We start from the raw sequence: 16,084 nt of genomic DNA on the forward strand, positions 1-16,084 counted from the left end.
AGTTTGCATAATTTGGTGATTAATAATGTCATTATTTGGATTTCCTTGTGGACGTGTATAGAACGGTAGGTGGTAACGTTATTTAGTGCTGTTTGACTAATAATCATCTTACTGTCCTATTTGATTAATAAATATGTAATTCTCGCATAACATATAATTTGGCCCTAAAAGCCATTGGTAACCGAGTGTGTAACTCGTTGTTTAAAAACTATCATCACTACACACTGGGCCAGGAGCAGAATTAAAAAAAAAATAGAAGAAAAAATCTCTAGCGCTTTATGAGTGCATTGATTTATTATTCTCTTCTTAAGCTGGTTAAAGTTTTTGGCATGAATCCAAAACTGCATCTCTCAATCGATCTATCGAGAATCTCATCGAAAACCACAAGAATTTGGCCAAAAATACCTAAAGGACCTATATATTTATTTGTCCATTAAATATTTTGCCATGAATTAATAAATAATCTTACAATATTTTTTAGCAAAAATTCGCTGTAAATCTGCAGAAAGCCATACAAAATCTAGTCAGGGACCTCATATTAACTATAATATAGATCCAGGATAAGTCAAACTAGTAAGCCAGACAATGATTCACCAAGAATTGAGATAATCACAGAATTTTCAATTAATCTGTCCAGGAATTCAGTAGATCTCCCAATGCATTTGTCATTATATATTATTGCTCAGGTTTTTGCTAACCTATACAAATCTACTAAGATTTTAAGCCAAGGATCTGTTTTAGAATCCCCTAAAAACTTATAAATAATCCACTAATAACATTTTGAGTGAACTCTCGAACAAAAATTTCAATAAACTGGTCAATTATTTGCTCGGTTTCCCGATAGAATTCCAGCAAAGATCTCATTAAAAAATCGCCATGAATCAAAATAGAATTATAAGAACCTTGCCAGGAATCCCTAAATACCCTTCTCGAAATGTTTCAAGAATGTTAATCTTTAACTACCTCTCTACCAACAATTCGTTATGATGATTATTCGAGTCGACAGATACCGTTTTGCTTAGAATTGCCGGACGCTTCGAAAACCGGACACTATGATTATTTTTTTACGTTTTTAATAATATAAATTGAAATTTTCTTTCCATACAAATGCACAAAACTATTCTGTTACTTTAATAGTATGTTGTAATTCTAAATGTATCGCAGTAGGTAGCAGTATATTAAAAACAAAAATAAAAATCGAAATGCGTATCGTTGTTCTACAGATTTCAGTCCTTGTTTTACTGCATTTTACAGTTGCCATTAAAGGAAAATTCGATTATTTTGTACTGAAAAAAGTGTTATCGTAGTGTTATTGTGCCAGTATATGTTTAAAATGAAAAGTAAACTATTGTGTCCAATTGATGTATGTGAATATCATCGAAGAAGCATTCATTATTGGATATTTGTTGCGAATTGTGTCCGGACTGAGAAGCAAATTATTTGACTGCTTCGGAAGCCGAACGCACTTGAATATTAAGTGAAAACGGAACCTAAGGCAGATCATTAGGAGCAGTCGTGTTTAAATCATCAACGAACATTTATTTTACAACACTATAGAACAGAAAATGTGTTTATGATGAGTTATATTAAGAGTATTACCGTGAATAGAAATATAGGTGGTGCATTGCATTGCATTGCATAAGTTGAGTTAAGCAATTTTGCTGTACCTTTCTAGCAGCTTCAGCCTTTTGCACGACTCGAGTCTTTTGTGATTACGTGTAGCAAACTGTTCAAAATCACAAAAATGAGAGTTGAATTTTATACAAAATATGCAAATATTTGGTCAAAAAGAAATGTCTGGAATTCGAAGCAAAAGTGTCCGGAATTTGAAGCAACATAGTAATAGTGTCCGGATTACGAAGCAAGACACATCTCTTTTTTTTTTTTTTTTTTTTTTTAATTTCTTTATTAGTATCATTCCAAACATTACATTCATTTCTTATATCTAGGTGTTCTGTGTTATTTGACAACACTATCATCCTAATTTGGTAAAACAAATTTAAGATTTAATTAACATTTTGTTAACAACATATTACATTTCATTTGCCGTAGCAGTTCAGTTTTTTTACAGGTGAGTTGATTTCACCTGCTTATAAGAGAAAAAAAAAACGTTTTTAATATACTTAACCTAACTTAACCTAAACATATAACGCATTAATCGTGGCAATAGAAGATTGTAACGATTTTTGCCTGAAATTATTAATGATTGTATTTGACATTTGTTCCAATGTTTCAACATTGGATATTCTATGTAACTCATTGGTACTATACTAGGGAGGAAGCCTCAGAATCATTTTCAAAATTTTATTTTGAATTCTCTGCAGAGCTTTCTTTCTGGTATTACAACAGCTAGTCCATATTGGTACAGCATACAACATGGCTGGCCTGAAAATTTGTTTGAATATCAACAGCTTGTTCTTAAGACAAAGTTTTGATTTTCTATTAATAAGGGGATAGAGACATTTTACATATTTATTACATTTGGCTTGAATGCCCTCAATGTGATTTTTGAAAGTTAAATTCTTATCTAGCATGAGCCCTAGATACTTAACTTCATCTGACCAATTTATTGGAACCCCTCTCATCGTGACAACATGTCTACTTGAAGGTTTCAAATAAAGAGCTTTTGGTTTATGTGGGAATATTATTAGTTGAGTTTTGGAAGCATTAGGAGAAATCTTCCATTTTTGCAAGTATGAAGAAAAAATATCCAAACTTTTTTGCAATCGACTACAGATGACACGCAGGCTTCGTCCTTTGGCGGAGAGGCCTGTGTCATCCGCAAATGAAGATTTTTGACATCCCTGAGGTAACTCAGGTAAGTCAGATGTGAAAATATTGTATAATATTGGTCCCAAAATGCTGCCTTGAGGAACACCAGCTCTTACAGGAAGTCTTTCAGATCTGGAGTTCTGATAATTAACCTGAAGTGTACGATTTGACAGATAACTTTGAATTATTCTAACAATGTATGTTGGAAAATTAAAGTTTTTCAATTTTACAATCAAACCTTCATGCCAAACACTGTCGAATGCTTTTTCTATGTCTAGAAGAGCAAGACCAGTAGAATAGCCTTCAGATTTGTTGGAACGGATCAAATTTGTTACACGTAAAAGTTGATGAGTGGTCGAATGTCCATGGCGGAATCCGAACTGTTCATTGGTAAAAATTGAATTTTCGTTGATGTGGGCCATCATTCTGTTCAAAATAACCTTTTCAAAAAGTTTACTGATGGAGGAAAGCAAACTGATTGGACGATAGCTAGAAGCTTCTGCAGGATTTTTGTCTGGTTTTAAAATTGGAACAACCTTAGCATTTTTCCATTTGACAGGAAAATATGCTAATTGAAAACATTTGTTAAATATATCAACTAAAAATGATAAGCTACTTTCTGGAAGTTTCTTGATGAGGATGTAGAAAATTCCATCATCGCCAGGAGCTTTCATGTTTTTGAATTTTTTAATAATAGTCACTTCTTCCAAATCAGTCTCCCAGGCATTTTCGAAAACGTTCTCTTGATTGAGAATATTTTCAAACTCCTGAGTAACTTCATTTTCAATTGGACTAGTAAGTCCTAAATTAAAATTGTGCGCACTTTCAAACTGCATAGCAAGTTTTTGAGCTTTTTCGCAATTAGTTAGTAATAATTTGTTTTCCTCTTTCAATGCCGGTATTGGCTTCTGAGGTTTTTTCAAGATTTTCGATAATTTCCAAAAGGGCTTAGAGCCAGGGTCCAATTGAGAAATTTTATTTTCAAAATTTTTGTTTCTTAATTGAGCAAAACGTTTCTTGATTTCTTTCTGCATATCCTGCCATATAATTTTCATAACAGGATCGCGAGTGCGTTGAAATTGCCTTCTCCTCACGTTTTTAAGACGGATCAAGAGTTTAAGATCATCGTCTATAATCACGGATTCAAATTTTACTTCACATTTTGGAATTGCAATGCTCCGGGCTTCAACAATGGAATTTGTTAAAGTTTCAAGAGCATTGTCAATATCAAGTTTAGTTTCTAAAGAAATGTTAACATCAAGATTGGAGTCAACATACGTTTTATATAGATTCCAGTCGGCACGTAAATAATTGAAAGTGGAGCTGATAGGATTGAGAATCGCTTCTTGGGATATTTGAAATGTAACAGGGACATGATCAGAATCAAAATCAGCATGAGTAATCATTTGGCTACAAAGATGACTAGAGTCGGTTAAGACCAAATCAATCGTAGATGGATTTCTAGAAGAGGAAAAACATGTGGGGCTATCAGCGTATTGAATTGAGAAATATCCTGAAGAGCACTCATCAAATAAAATTCTGCCGTTGGAATTACTTTGAGAATTATTCCATGACCGATGTTTGGCATTAAAGTCACCAATGACAAAAAATTTTGACTTATTGCGAGTCAATTTTCGCAAGTCAGTTTGGAGCAAATTAACTTGCTGCCCAGAGCATTGAAAAGGCAAATAGGCAGCTATGAAAGTATATTTACCAAACTGTGTTTCAACAGAAATACCTAAAGTTTCAAAAACTTTAGTTTCAAATGATGAAAACAGTTGATGTTTTATACGCCTATGATTGATGATTGCAACTCCCCCACATGCCCCATCAAGTCGATCATTACGATAAACAAAAAAGTTAGGATCTCTTTTGAGTTTAGATCCAGGTTTTAAATACGTTTCGGTAATAACTGCTATATGCACGTTATTAACCGTAAGAAAATTAAACAGCTCGTCCTCTTTACCATTCAGAGAACGAGCATTCCAATTTAAAATATTTAAATTATTATTTGGATTCATTAGAAAAACGTAATCCAATAACAATTTGATTTGTAAATTTTACACCTACTTGGACTGCTTCAGTCATAGTGGTGGCTTTGAACATTGCATCAATCATTAGATTCAATTGTTCAGTTAGAAAATTAAAATCAGAGGCAGACATGTCATGTGATTTCCCATTGGAATTTCCGGTAGACGAAGAAGCGGAGTTACCTGTGGCGGTAGGGTTTTTTCCATTTGATTTGAAACAAGTAGAATGGGTACCCATGGATCGAACAGGGGAGGAGTTCGAATTTCCTGCTACGATATCGGCAAAGGATTTACCATGGGTAGATACATTCGAAATAGAAAGATTCGAACGGCTACCCGACGGAATAAAATTAGTTTGTGAATGAGCATGATTATGATCTTCCTGATGGGTATGATTCATGATCAAGCGATCGTTAACTGAAAAATGAGCATTGTTCGATACTCTACCAGGCAAATTCCGGAAACGACCGTTATCGTAACGGATATTATCTTTCATCTGCCTGGCACGAGCCTCAATGACCTTTTTGCGTGAAGGACAATTCCAAAAATTGGACTTATGGTTAGCCCCGCAATTACAACATATGAATTTGGTGGTATCTTCCTTCACTGGACAGACGTCTTTGGCGTGAGAAGAACCTCCGCAAATCATGCATTTAGCATCCATGCGACAATTTTTTGTACCATGACCCCACTTTTGGCACCGACGGCACTGAGTGGGGTTCTGGTAATTTCCTCCAGGTTTCTGGAAATGTTCCCATGTCACACGGACATCAAACAAAAGTTTTGCTTTTTCTAATGCTTTAATATTATTTAGTTGTTTTTTGTTAAAGTGAACTAAATAATATTCTTGAGAAAGCCCTTTCCGAACAATGCCAGATTGGGTTCTCTTTTTCATAATGATTACTTGGACTGGGGAAAATCCAAGTAAATCATTTATTCCATTTTTGATCTCTTCAGGTGATTTATAGTCACTTGAGAGACCTTTCAAGACAACTTTGAACAAACGTTCAGTTTTGTCGTCATAAGTAAAAAATTTGTGCTTCTTCTCTTCAAGATGTCTGAGAAGAAGTTCACGATCTTTAATAGTTTCCGGCAAAACGCGACAGTCTCCTTTCTTTGCGATTTGGAAGGAAACCTTGATTCCCCTAATGGAGTTCAAGATCTCCTGCCTAAATCCTCCAAATTCGGAACAACTGACCACGATAGGCGTCACTCTTTGCTTCCTCACTTGAATCAAAGAGCCTGGGCTAGAGGCTGCTTCGATTTGGTGTTCGGAAAATTTTTCTAGAGCATCGAACTGATTGCTCATTTCGATACAATTATTCATTTCACCCTTGGAAGAAACTTCGCATTCCGGGGAAACGTCCTTTCTTCCATTCTTGCCACGTGTAGTGACAGTTTTAAAACCCACTTTTTTGGAAGGAAGTAGTGAATTCAGAGATTCACCCTTCCTTTTGTTAGTTGTTGATACCATGTTTAATTAATAAACGAAAGAAGACGTGACCTTCGAAAGGTTTTTTCCCAAGACGGTGTCCAAGAAGGATTACCACCGCTAGCTTTTGCCAACGGGTCCAACGAAAAATCGAAGGCACGGGTCCAAACAAGGATCGTAAAGGGATCAATAGTAGAAAAAATAGTACTGAAAAGTACTGTTTTAGTAGCACTGAAAAGTACCGTTTTTAATTTTAGCACTGAAAAGTACTGTTTTTGTAGCACTGAAAAGTACTGTTTTATTGCTTTAGGTAGTTTTTGAGAAAACTTCCAAGAGCAGAGAGAATTCGTGTACGCACAGCACGAAGGTACGATGCGCACTGAAGACACATCTCTTATTTTTGCATATTTAAGGCGAAGTAGACCGTCATTGAAATTTGTACGTGTCGTTGATGATTGTTGCTAATTCATCTCACGATTTCGAATCAAAGAAAATCAGTTGGTTTTGCACTGACACAGCTGAAAAAGTATCAGCATACTTAATGCATGTAAGCGCGTACAGTGATACTTTTTCAAGTCAACATAAACTATCAAAACTGAGTATTATCACTTTGAAATGCAAGCTAAAAAGTCATCATTGTTGCCAAAACGAATGACGTTCTACTTAGCCTTAAGCAATTTTCGCATAACTTATCGCTATTTTTATGAAACCATGTCAAATTATAAACATTTAACTTCATGATAAATCACAGTTGTTTATTAAAATGTATATCATTGAATGTAAAAATGATACTTGAAGTAAATCCGATGCTCAAGTACCGGATTTCAAAACGGTAGTCGTGCACCTCCTGGAAAAAATCTAGTAGCCCATATTGCTTGTAATTGAAACAAACTAGAATTCTTATGCTTAAGCATATACATTGATGACCGTACAATTCGTAGTTGCAGCTCCGCGATTGACCAAAATAATCGAAGTTGCACAAGGAACAAACAGATGTAGTAATAGGTAAGAGGAATGGTATATTATGTTAAACATGACCAAAAGTTTTGTCGACACTTATAGTAACGAACCATTCATATTTTGTTGTATAAATACATAGAGAGTGACATTCCTAAAATATGTTTTATAATAATTAAACATTTAAGATAACAGCATGTGACGGGCTCACCAAATTAATCATCCTTCCGCGACTGATCAGTCGGGGGTTTTACGTTTTTCATGGATGGATGGACATCCTGAGCATGATTAGACGGAAGAACTCCATTTTTTCTCAAGATTTTGAACAAAATACGCGGAACTTGGCAATGAGTGGATCTTGAATACTAAGAACTAAATATTTTGAAAGCAATCTTCACCAACTTCGAATATGTTGTTAGGAAAGCACTGTTGATAATTTTTATTTCAGAATATTTGGAATTCTTAGGATTAGTATACGTAGTAAGTCAGGAAATTTAACTAGAAGTCAGTGAAAAAATAGCAATACTGAAGATGATATTTTGTAAGTCAGCTCTTAGTTGTTTTCAAAACCTTTCAGAGACGAAATATATAGTCAACATTTTTTGGATACAAGACCAGCTTTATTGCAGCATGAAATGGCTCATTTAAACTGCTTATAGTGGCTGAATGACACTCATTTGTTACGGCTATGATAAAAAAGTTGATATAATACACCACCTTGTTGTCATAAAAGCTGCTTTTAAACTGATTGACTTGCACTTGATTGCGGTAACTTACCTTATTTATACCTTTTAAATCAGTATTTGGGCTCTTAAGATGCGATAACACCATTAGCATTGCGAATGTATTACTCACCACACCAACATAACATCATTAACATTGCGTGTTTACTCGAACATATTTATTCCTGATGGAAAAACGCCAAACTTATATCCGTTTTTTATGATTTTTGCGTAAATTCTTCATAACAGCACACCCAAACTGTCAAACTTTGTTGAATTAATGCTTAGTTAAAAGTTAAAACCATAAAAAGTAAAAAAAAAAGCTGAATCATCTTCAATCAGCATTTATTTGGCCGAATCATAACATTGTGCTCTTATTTGTTTATTTATGATGACAAAACAGCTGGCTTTTATGCCGAGATCACAAGAAATTTCTCTTACATAACACAATCCTTGAATTTGTTGTAAAAACCTTTTTCAAGAATATCTCATGCACATCGCAGAAATATTTTTCCATAACTCCATTAGGAATTCTTCCAATTTTTTTAAAGTTTTCTAGGAGAGTGTTTCGAAAGCTCGATCAGGAATTTCACTAAGAACATATTTAGGCATTTCTCTAGGCAGATACTCTTCAATAAATACTACCATTTATTTTTCCTAGTAGTCTTTTTTAAATTCCTTCATGAATAACTAAACGATCTTCTAGCGAAGAACATTTTAAGATAGTGGAATTTTTGAAAAGGGATACTTTTTGACTATATTTCCAAGTGTACCTTTTCGCATTATTCCAATAATTATTTCAATAATTATTTAATTATGATCCTGCAGGAATTCCTCTAGAGGATTCTGAATGAATTTGTGGTAAAATTTTCGAAGAGCTCATTTGAAATTATTCTACAAGTTCTTCTGACGAATCATTAAGAAAGTCTTCAGGAAATCCCTAAATAAATTTCAATGACATACGTTTCAAACTTTGTTTTGCTCAAGTGGCTCTTTGGAAAACAATCCAGGAAGCTGTACCGAAGATCCTTCACAGGTATTGCTGCAAATGCCATGTCCTGGTTTCCTGCAGGATTCATATTGATTTTTGTTAACAAAATTTCACGCAAGGGTTTCTTCAGGAATTAATCCAGCGATTGTACTAGAAACTGTAGAACATCTCTCCTATTCATTTCTGATGATTTTGAGTTTAAACTCGCTGATGCTTTCCATATTTTACGAGACATAGAGTATGGAATACATTGACACGAGATCTCAAAAGAAATTTTATTGTGTGTCATTCGATATGCACTCTCTTGCATTTGAAAATAAGCTTTATTTATCTGTATTTTCAATAATTCGTCAGGTATTTGCTAAAACGATAAATACGTCTCTACATCGCAATTGGTAGTCGGGTTGTCATGGAATTGTACAAATTTCACTCCAGAATACCTCACAAATATTGGACAGATGGCCTCTAATCAGTCTGGCCAATAGCACAAAGTATCCAATTATCTGCAGAAATTGTTCGTTGACTGGCGTGAAATTCCATCCAAAATACGATAACAGAGGACAAACGACCACGTTCCTCAATACCCCTTTCGACACTACACCTCAACTGGTATGCAACAGCTGCGACTGGTGAGCTTCTGCCGAGCTTCATTTGAATACGATCGAGAGGAGGAATCAGATAACAGTTATCTGCTCAACTCTCTGCCTCTGGAAGAAGTAAAAAGCCATAGAAAAACCTTACCTATCTTATCAATTATCATACCCATAATTTTGTCGTTGGTTATCAACACGGGACCAGAAATGTATGTGTGTGTGCGTGTTTGTGTGACTATCTGTGAATGCTCATCGATTTACTGTCAATCCTCAACCCCCGGACCATGCGGCCGCCCCTGGGGCTTATTGGGTATTTGGATAGGTTGACTGGGTTTTGCTTCTTATCAAGACAGCTCAGATTGGGGCTATGTTTGCATAAATTTTGCCGCGATAAGCCCTTGTCCGGGGGCGAGGCAGCTCTATATATAAAACCCCGGACTTCCGAGCTGGTCGCGACCATAAGCAAGAGTGCACCGCTAGCGAACAGAATGGTTCTCCGGAAGGTTATTTTCGTGATACCTAGGGTTAGATCATTGTAGTGATTTGATAAGCATGCAGAGTAATTTACAGTTTGTTTTCTTTATCATGTATTTCAGATTTTAACAGCAGAATGCGCACAAAGTTTGTTCACACGTTGGCCAATTACCAGTTGGAGCTGAAAGGCCTGAAGACACGCTTTGAGTTTGAAAAGGCGAAACCTTTAGATGAAGCTGACGACGAGTTCATCGACGTGACTGGCGATGACTCGAGTGAAGTACAGCCGAAAATCATTCCAAATTTGGAACAACCACCGTCGAAGATTTACTACGACAACATTGAGAAGGAATCCAGTGACGGAGGGTTCTTCGATCGTGACGATTTGGAGGACGAAGACGAGAAAAATGATCTGATCATAGACTGTAAGCTCAATAATGGAGAGACGTGGGAAAAGAAGACTGAAAGCGGTATCTGCAGTAGGACAGGAGATAAACCAACGACGGAGCCAGAATTGGTCTTCAATTTTACTGTTGTGGATACTCAATTAATTTACAATGAAGCTGACGGCACAGGATCAAAGTTATCACATTCGAAAGATCGGTGTGGCGATAATGACGGACCAGTGGTTTCGATAACGATACCGTCTCCTAAGAGAGCACATCCAGTGGAGCAGAAGCAAAGTTTGCTTGCAGCCAAGCTCAAGGAAGTGCGCGTACATCCTTATGCCAGAACATCTCCAAAGCTTTCGAGCAGAGCGAGGAGGATAGATGAATATCCTTCAAGTTTATCTATACCGGTTCCAAACGATAGTTTTTATCGAAAACAAGAAAAAAATGAACCCATCGGTAGCAGATTTAGGTAATATCAAGATCAAATCAGTTTTCAATCTCAAGTCGTTTTATTTCGTTTTTTATTCCCTTGCAGACCTTCTGCCTTTTCACCTCCAGCAAAAGTTCACGTTGTGCCACAATCCGTGCATCTGAAGCCATCAATAAGGCCTTCAACAAAATCGATCAGTTTATCATCACTTCAATTACCTCCGCCTCAAATACTTAGAAAACCGCCACCAAAGAAACTGTATCATCAATTATCACAAGTCCAACAATCAGTCCGTTATCCACCATTTCACCAGCACACTTTGAAAATCCAAACCCCAATGGACAAGCAACAACACCCCGAGCGATTAATCTTACTACCAGAAGTCCAGAAGTCACCCAGGTATCTCCCGCCGCAATTTGGCTTCGGTTCAGCCGTTCTTCAGAATCTATACGACCCGGAACAGCCGCTAGACTTTTCCAAAAACTCTCTTCTGTGTCAGTATGAGAACATGCTCAAATGCTCTCATCAGCAACAGCTTCGCCAAGGCCATTCAATTCTCCGCTCTATGCCTCTACCAGCGCCACCGAAACCGCCGAAAAGTGCTAGTCGCCCCAAAGTGGTACCTCTAAAACAGCATCCCACGCTTTACCGAATTCATCAAGCAAACAATCGTCCATCGAACGAAAGCTTCAATTCCTGCCCGAAAGCCCCGATCTCTCCAGAACCTCCCCTCATAGTAACAGAAACCTTCCGGCAGCACATGAACCTAGAAATTGAAAAGTTCTTCACCAGGCGCCAAAATGAGATTTGTCAAGCCTTGCGACTGTTCGCCACTGAAAATATCAACCTCGAGGACCTGTTCCGCCGGTTAGAACATTTCCAGGTTCGATTCAGCCGTGACTATAATGGCCTCGCTTGTACCATGGTGGAACGCTACGGCTACCGAATTCGGAGGGGACTACATCCGACTCAGTTGAGTTATCGATTTAAGGAGCAACCTCAAACTTTCGCAGAGTATTTTCGAAGTGTGCAGGATTCTCTTCGGCCTCATGTACCGGAAGAAACGTTGAACATATACCGTTTGGTGGTCGGAAGCCTATTGGAACAGTTCCGGGACTCGCTGGAACACTTTCTCTCTAGAAACCTACACTGAACGATTCTTGTGATACGGAATCCGAGCTGAAACGAAATAAACGCCATAATTTCATTGTAAATATCAAAATATAACACAGCAGAAGTTCTCTTATCTCTGAATTGGAGCCTGTGGGAATCCATAAAGGAAGTCGTGTTAGAAATTACTGGTGCCATCATAGAAGTCTTACTAGGTCAATGCTCGAATAGTGTTAATTCTAATCAATGTGCCTCAAGTAGATTATGCAAGCCAATGAATGTTTTTAGCTTTACTGTAAGCATCGATAGTAAAAACAGTCTCATCTAATAAGTTTCAACAGCGCAGGAAAAACCACTAGATGTGATATAGTTTGTAAGCAATAGTAATTAAAAGTACAAGCAATGCCGAAAAGTGTCATAACGTAGGTAAGTCATTTTAAATATTGACTTCCGAATCGTAGGAAGAATAATAAACGAATTTATTAATTATGTGATGAATCCTCCATTTTATGCTGTTTATATCACTCAGAACGCAGTTGGTCAAGTGAGCAGAACTCTATACCCAAGCAACCAAAAGTTCGGATTTTACTTGAGAAGTGAACTCAGAAGTTCAAATCAGGTTCGAATTTTGTTCAATGGTACTTTACTGCTGATTAAAAGACGATACAATTTCAAACAGAACTTCATTCTCAAAAAAGATCCGTATATGTTTGCTAAATACTTTGAAGTGCATATGAAGTTGCATAATTTCTTTCAAAACAACTTGAAAGTTAAATTCAGGTTTACCAAGAACCCGTTTAAAAATTGAATACATTGAGCTCTTGCCGAGCGGTGTCACGAACACATGCGCAAATTTGCTGGTTGAAAATACTGCCAGTTGATTTTGCTGGGAACAGCTGATCTTTGTTTATATTTTCAACCAGCAATTTTTAAGTAGTGTTGATGACATGTACCGTGTATGTATACGAGCGCAGAAACCACTAGAGTAAGGTGGGGCAAAAGTTCGACCTTAGTGGTATAATCAAAGTTTCCAGGAAAACAATAGCAGTTGAAACAAAACAGATACCATACAGTGAACCTTCAACATATTGGCTATAATTTTGCTGAACAAACTTGTGTCAAAATATTTACTCACTTTTAGTTATAACAGTTTCAAAATTGATTGTCTTATTCGAACTTTTGCCCCACCGGTGGGGAAAGAGTTCGAATCAAGTGTGGGGCAAAAGTTCGCTGGCTAAAACAAAAAATATCGATCCTTTTATGACAGGCATACCTTACACCAGCCGTAAACTTAAGTTTGACGAAAAATACACACTAAATTTTCATCAAAAAATTGCCCAAAACCGAGTTAATTATAAAATACTCAAAAATAGCAGTTTTTCGCAAAACTAAGTGGAAATGTAAAATTTTGGTGACAATTTTCACACGATCAGACAAATTTAACTAAATTTGAAGATAATATGTGGATTTTAGGCAATTTGCAAATTTTTTCCGTTATTCTATACATGGGTCGAACTTTTGCCCCGCTGATTCGAACTTTTGCCCCACTATGGGCCAAAAACTGTTTTCAAGCATTTATGCAAAAACTAATACACCTCAAAGCAACCTTATGATAGGCCTAGAAACGCCCTTACATAAAATATTGAAAAAGATTTTATCTTCAATTGGTTCCATGCAACGAAAGTTTGACCAAAAATTACAATATTCACGTCGAAAAACAACAAATAGCCATAACTTTTCCAAATCTCAATCGATTTTTATGATATTTGGAGTGAAAGTCTCTTACTTGAATAGCAATTGAACCACCATGACATTTATAAGTTTTGTTTTGAATTGAGCTAGAAATCTTAAAAAGAAACTCTTACCCCACTCGAACTTTTGCCCCACTTTACTCTATAGTTCATTGAAGGTACTAACCGTACTTAAGTCGAACTTCTCTCCGACTTGAAAATTTAAATAAAGTTTGAAAGGGACCGTCCATAAATGACGTAGCAAAATCTTAGACTCCCCCTAAAATGCTACGAACCATGTATTAGGTATGGGAAAATAGGCTACGATGGGGGAGGGGGGTGTCAAAAATTGGCCAAAAAATGCTACGTCATTTATGGACGCTGCCAAATAAGATTTCACAGCGACTTGATACGGATCGAACTGAACTTGCTGTGAACTTTAAGCAAACAGTTCACTTAACATGCAAAACGTACCTGTTGTAAACCTCTTTTAAACTTGGGAATTATTTATGATTCGGAAAAAAATGAATCTATCAGACTAAAAATTAACGTAATACACCACTCAATATTTCCACGGTTTCACATCATCATGATTAAAAAAAATTGTTACCTTTTGGGAGCAGTAAGTATTGCTTGAACGAATGTACTTTCCTAGCTTTCCTACTCCTAGCAGAGTCAAATGCAACAGCTTTATCTGCGTCATATATTCGATTGCCTCGAATGTTCTCGTCCTAATTGGCACTGTTGATTTCGGCCTCAAAGCTGATAATCTCTGGAGAGATCAGCAATTTATTTCACTTGTATATAAACTTGAATTTTCCATATTTTAGACACATATTTCAATGAAAATAGGACACCTGTAAAAAAAAACTGAGAAATGTCAAAACACGCAAGTTTAAAAGAAGTTCGTAGTGCATTTGTTTGAACTTTAAAGTTCCCTTCAGTGTTGCATTTGAACGCGTTCAGTTTGCGTTCCAGTTTAAATTTTTGAACGAAAGATCAAGTTGGCTTGAACATTGATCAGTACAAAAACTTGAACCCATGGGAGCTGAAAAATGAACGCGGATTGAAAATTGTTTCCGAGGAGCACACACAACACATTTCCATGTGACAGTCGTACAAAACTTGTTAAGAAACATTGAAGTTATTATCAATTTTGAATGATATGGTTTCATTATAGTTTGATGTATTGTTTTATGTTTTAGGCTGCAGTGAGCATTTTGAAGTGAACAGGGCGTTCTTGATCACTGTCAGCATTGTGCACGAAAGTTCAAAGTTTGCTACGCACAGTGATTTATTTCATCGATTTCACGATCAAAATAGAATAACTTCAAAACTATTGGTTCTAGATGTTTGGTGGCTTCGATGAAGTTTCTTGATATTAAAAGGCGCTTCTTTTGGTATTAGGGGTAAGATGATCAATTCACCCCCAAGTGAGATAAAAAAAATATTTTTTCTAAAAATTAAGTTAGAGATTTCAAGTCTTCGGCAAAGTTGTAGAGTATGTAATTACAAACAACTTTGCCGAAGACGCAAAATTTCTATATATTCGCGGTAATGAGATATGGAGCATTTTGTCTTCGACACCCCTTAAAACTTGTTTTTTGTACATAACTTTTCAATAGAATTTTTCACATTTTTCAAATCTTCTACAAAGTTGTTTGGATCAATAAAATACACATTTTTGCTGAACACGAAAACCTTGTATCTCTTATCGTTAAAAAGTTATAAACAAATTTAAGTGAAATTTTAGTCCACTTTCACCTTAAAAATCTCCATTCTACGCAAAATGACGCAGCTAGTTTCATGGCAACTTCAAGTTCTAACTTTCTACTTTTGCATACAGGTAATAACTTTTGAAAACAAAAGGTTTTTTTCAGTGTTTTTCACAGATGATATATCGGTAATTTAAAATTTTAAGTTTTAAACCCTTCCTGTTAACTACAATTTTTTTTGTTAAGGTACATCGGAGCAAGTAAGAATGCTGGATAATGAAGACCTTGAGACACAACTTCAATGAAATCAAATTGTCAGGTATATTTTACAAGCTTTATAAAGCTATGATCATATATTTAATACAAACATTTTTTGGTTTCAATACAATGTATAACATGTACCAAAATTGAAGCATTATGCGTTTGTTTGCAATACCACTTTAATTATTTTTTTAGTGAGACTTTTAGCCTTAGTAAACTAGTTGTGTAAGTTTCCGGGTCAGAAATTTGGCTGTGTGTAGTCATTAATTTAGTTTTAGATTCTCGAAAGTGAATTCTACTACCAAGATTCAAGAAATGGAATTAAGAAATTTTAGTCTCTTAGTCTATGTTAAGTCCACAGCTGCAAAGCGAAGTCATACTTAGGTGTCTGGGTTCGATTTCCCGTCGATCCATGATTTTTTTGTTTTAGAAATAGAGTATCACCGTTCCTGTCACATGTAGGGATGAATCGATT

General features: G+C 36.1%; 1 protein-coding gene across 5 annotated transcripts in view; it reads left to right on the forward strand.

Moving 5' to 3' along the window:
* Positions 1-12,401, forward strand: part of LOC5579101 — a 127,917-nt gene extending 115,516 nt beyond the window's left edge. For 3 of the 5 annotated variants that reach the window (XM_021853013.1, XM_021853011.1, XM_021853012.1), the window contains exons 2-3: positions 10,094-10,832; positions 10,899-12,401. In XM_021853013.1, the coding sequence (XP_021708705.1) occupies positions 10,094-10,832; positions 10,899-11,946 (1,787 nt within the window). In that variant the 3' untranslated portion in view covers positions 11,947-12,401. Of the gene's footprint in view, positions 1-43; positions 66-8,930; positions 10,022-10,093; positions 10,833-10,898 lie in introns of those variants that run through there. The other 2 variants (XM_021853014.1, XM_001657246.2) reach the window with 2 other exon arrangements.
* The last annotated feature ends 3,683 nt before the right edge of the window (positions 12,402-16,084 follow it).

Source organism: Aedes aegypti, chromosome 3 (assembly GCF_002204515.2).
Source record: "Aedes aegypti strain LVP_AGWG chromosome 3, AaegL5.0 Primary Assembly, whole genome shotgun sequence".
Classification (NCBI taxonomy): domain Eukaryota; kingdom Metazoa; phylum Arthropoda; class Insecta; order Diptera; family Culicidae; genus Aedes; species Aedes aegypti.